General features: G+C 35.1%; 1 protein-coding gene across 1 annotated transcript; it reads right to left on the bottom strand.

Moving 5' to 3' along the window:
* Positions 1-1,248: 1,248 nt before the first annotated feature.
* Positions 1,249-1,922, bottom strand: LOC148254939 (uncharacterized). The gene is made up of 2 exons (XM_088219753.1): positions 1,913-1,922; positions 1,249-1,773 (listed from the first exon to the last, which is right to left on the bottom strand). Exons 1-2 carry the CDS (start codon positions 1,920-1,922, stop codon positions 1,553-1,555), a joined length of 231 nt encoding a protein of 76 aa, XP_088075879.1. The 3' UTR covers positions 1,249-1,552.
* Positions 1,923-3,771: the final 1,849 nt, after the last annotated feature.

Raw genomic sequence — 3,771 nt, 5'->3', positions numbered from 1 at the left:
CCCCTAGAAAGAATCTGTTTTATTTGACTGATGGGGCCAACAAACAATTAATTTAATTTTAATTATAACAAATCAAATATATATAATTCAAAAAAAAAAATAAACAGAAAGTTCTTATTCGAAACGTCTCGTGATCTTCAACCAATTCTGCGCTTCAATATAATTACCAGGAGTAAGCGCTATAGCCTGTTTCCAATACTCGGCGGCTTGAGCAAACCAAGCCTCTGCAATTTCAGAATCTCCCTGTCGAATGGCCTGTTCTCCCCGGTCGGAATAGGCGGGTCAATTCCTTCCCTTAGAACCGTACTTGAGAGTTTCCTACCTCATACGGCTCGACAGTCAATTCTTTTGGTGTCCCTTTTTTTAACCTACATATCTAATTGAATGAGATTTCTCATAGATATCCTATTTTTTCTCGGGTTAACCAAAATAGATTGATTACATGAGTTTCAAACTTGAATTTTGATTAAATTAATATAATAATCAGTTTTAGCTTATCTTTTCTCCCACCTTCAGAAAAAAAAAAAAAATAAATAAAGCATAGGCATTTCGACTATTGTTAGAATTTTCTGAAAGGTAACTATCTCGGTTTCGTTTTCATATAGAAATTTATATAGAATCTTTGAAAAAGACTTTTCTTCATAAAAAGACCTACTGTCTTTAGGATCTGATGCTACACCGCTGCTCAATACCTTAAGGGATCGACTCTATTACATAAGTTGATTCCGAACTTTTATCTCATATCATGACATAAATAAGCAGTTCTTATTGTATCGGCCCAAAACCTCGCTAATTGATCTTTACGGTGCTTCCTCTATCAATTAGATCCTTTATCCATAGAATAAAGTATTTAGGCATATCTATTCTTCATAGTTCGACTTCTATGAAGTTTATTTCTTTGCTACAGCTGATAAAAATCGTTTTTTGGACGATGCATATGTAGAAAGCCTATTTTTTTTTCTAGTATTAAATTTACTAGCTGCTCTTTCTTTCCTTTTTTTCTATAGTGGAGATAGTCGCACGTAATGACAGATCACAGCCATATTATTAAAAGCTTGGGGTAAGAACGGGTTTCGTTCTAATGCCCGAAAATAATATTCTAAAGCTTTCGTATGTTCTCCGTTACTTGTGTGGATAAGGCCTATGTTATAGAGTATATAGCTTCGATCATAGGGATCAATTTCTAGTCGCATAGCTTCATAATAATTCTGCAATGCTTCCGCATAATTTCCTTCGGATTGAGCCGACATCCGTTACGGTCGTTATTCGATTTAAAGAATTCTCCGTTTCAGAACCGTACATGAGATTTTCATCTCATACGGCTCCTCCGTTATGTGCATAATGAGAATAATATATGGAAAAAGGTTGATGTCATTATGAACTGGGCGGGGCTAATGTTTTTACAAGAAATCTCTAGCCAACCTTCCTGCAAAAGATCTTTTCTTAACACCAAGCGTGTTGTGATACTAGATAAAAATCAAAAAAGAAACTCCAACAATTTCTTTGTTCTCAACGCCCCTTAATTTCCAGGAATTAGTCACTTCAACAGTCTTCAATGGTTATACGGGTATCCAAAGTACGAACGAGATGGATGTTTGTTGGCCCAACCATTTTTCTTAGTCCCGATCCCGATGAAGGAAAAGGAGTAATTTAGAACAAAGTTTTTGTGTTGTTGATTTCTAGGCGTAGTGCTTCTTCCCCTATGCCGCCTATTGGTATTAGTGTAGTAGGGATTTTTGACCTGCAATCCAAAACCATAGGTGTAACCTTTCGCTCAATACTAGAATCAACAATTGAAGCATCTAAGGCTGCATTAATCGTGGATACACGACAGAAGGGATTGTTTTATTTATATTATAAACTTCACCTTCAAGAAGCGTAGATTTATTTCAATAATCTTTTTTCTTTATACCCCGAATCATATGTCTTTTTCCTATTCCTAAGACGGGGAGCGGTAAATAAAGAAAAAAAAAATAATGATAATCAAAATCAAATCGCACCATCTCTGTAATAGGTAAATGCCTCTTTTTCTCCCGAGGTTGTCGGAATTATTCGTAATAAGATATTGGCCACAATTGAAAAGGTTTTATCAATAAAATTTCCATTTATACGCGATCTAGGCATAGGTAGTAATCCATTCCATAACTCTTTTCATTACCTCTTGTGAGAAAATGATCCCACAAACAAAGGAATTGTACAGTACGAATTAACATAAAAGCGCCGACTCATGAAAATGAAAAAAAAACCTTCTACTTCAATTTTTTTTTTGACAGGACAAGCAACTCCCTAATATAGCTATTAGGCACACATAATTTTCCCTTTTTAAATAGAAAACCATCATGCCTATAAAAGTCTTGAAATGTTGCATGTTCACAAGCCACATAAACATTTGAAAAATCACTATCATGCACATACAATTCTTTGAAATGCTCAAATCCCAACAACTTTGTAAAAAGAATAGAGATAAGACCGTACCTTCTTGAAAGCGCATCAGCTACCACATTTTTTTTTCCTTACTTATATTGGATCACATATGGGAAGGACTCTATGAATTCCACCCATTTTGCATGTCGTTTATTAAGCTTGCCTTACCCTTTCCAATGCCTTAAAGATTCATGATCGGTATGAATCATAAATTCTTTTAGTAACAAATAATGCTGCCATGTCTCTGATGCTCTTACCAAAGTAGAAAACTCGTTGTCATAGGTGGAATAATTCAATTGTGCACCATTGAGCTTCTCACTGAAGTAAGCAATAGGTGTTTTATCCTGCATAAGAACAACACCTATCCGAAGCCCAGAGGCATCACATTCAATTTCAAAAGTTGAATCAAAATTAGGTAATCTTAATAAATGCGCATTATATAACTCTTCTTTCAATAAGAAAAATGCATGTTCTTGTTCTTTTCCCCAAACAAACTTCTTATCTTTTTTCATGATTTCAGTTAAAGAGGCAGTAATGGTGCTAAAATCTTTTACAAATCTCCTATAGAAACTTGCCAAACCATGAAAACTACGCACCTCACTTACACTTTTAGGTGTCGGCCACTCTTGAATAGCTTTTACCTTTTCACTATCTACCTCGATTCCTTTTGCACTCACGACATATCTTAAGAAAATGATGCGATTAATGCAAAATGTACATTTCTTCATGTTAGCATATAGTTGAAATTCGCACAATGTGTCAAACACTTGCCTCAAATGCATGACATGCTCATCAATAGATTTTTTATACACAAGAATGTCATCGAAGTAGACAACCACAAACTTTCTAATAAATTCACGTAAAACATGGTTCATTAAATGCATGAAAGTTCTTGACACATTAGTAAAGCCAAATGGAATAACCAACCACTGATACAACCTTTGTTTTGTTTTGAAAGCAGTTTTTCATTTATCTCCTGGTTTCATTCTTATTTGGTGATAACCACTTTCAAGATCAATTTTAGAAAATACACAAGCACCATGCAACTCATCTAACTTATAATCAAGTTGAGGTATTGGGTGTCAATATTTTACCATTATTTTATTGACGGCTTTACAATCAATACACATACGTCAACTACCATCTTTTTTGGGTGGGTACTAATAAGACAAGCATTGTGCATGGGCTTAAACTTTCTCAAATGTGCCCCTTTTGTAAGAGCTCCTCCACTTGCCTTTGAAGCTCTTTGGTCTCCTCGGGATTGTTCCTAAAGGCTTATCTATTTAGTATGGCAGCCCTGGGCATGAAGTCAATTTGATGCTCAATCCCTCTCACAAGTGGTAAACT

Source organism: Carica papaya, chromosome 5, assembly GCF_054855325.1.
Source record: "Carica papaya isolate Zhongbai chromosome 5, ASM5485532v1, whole genome shotgun sequence".
NCBI classification, from domain to species: Eukaryota; Viridiplantae; Streptophyta; class Magnoliopsida; order Brassicales; family Caricaceae; genus Carica; species Carica papaya.
Note: the sequence above shows the minus strand (reverse complement) of the source record. Positions and strands in the feature narration are given on the sequence as shown.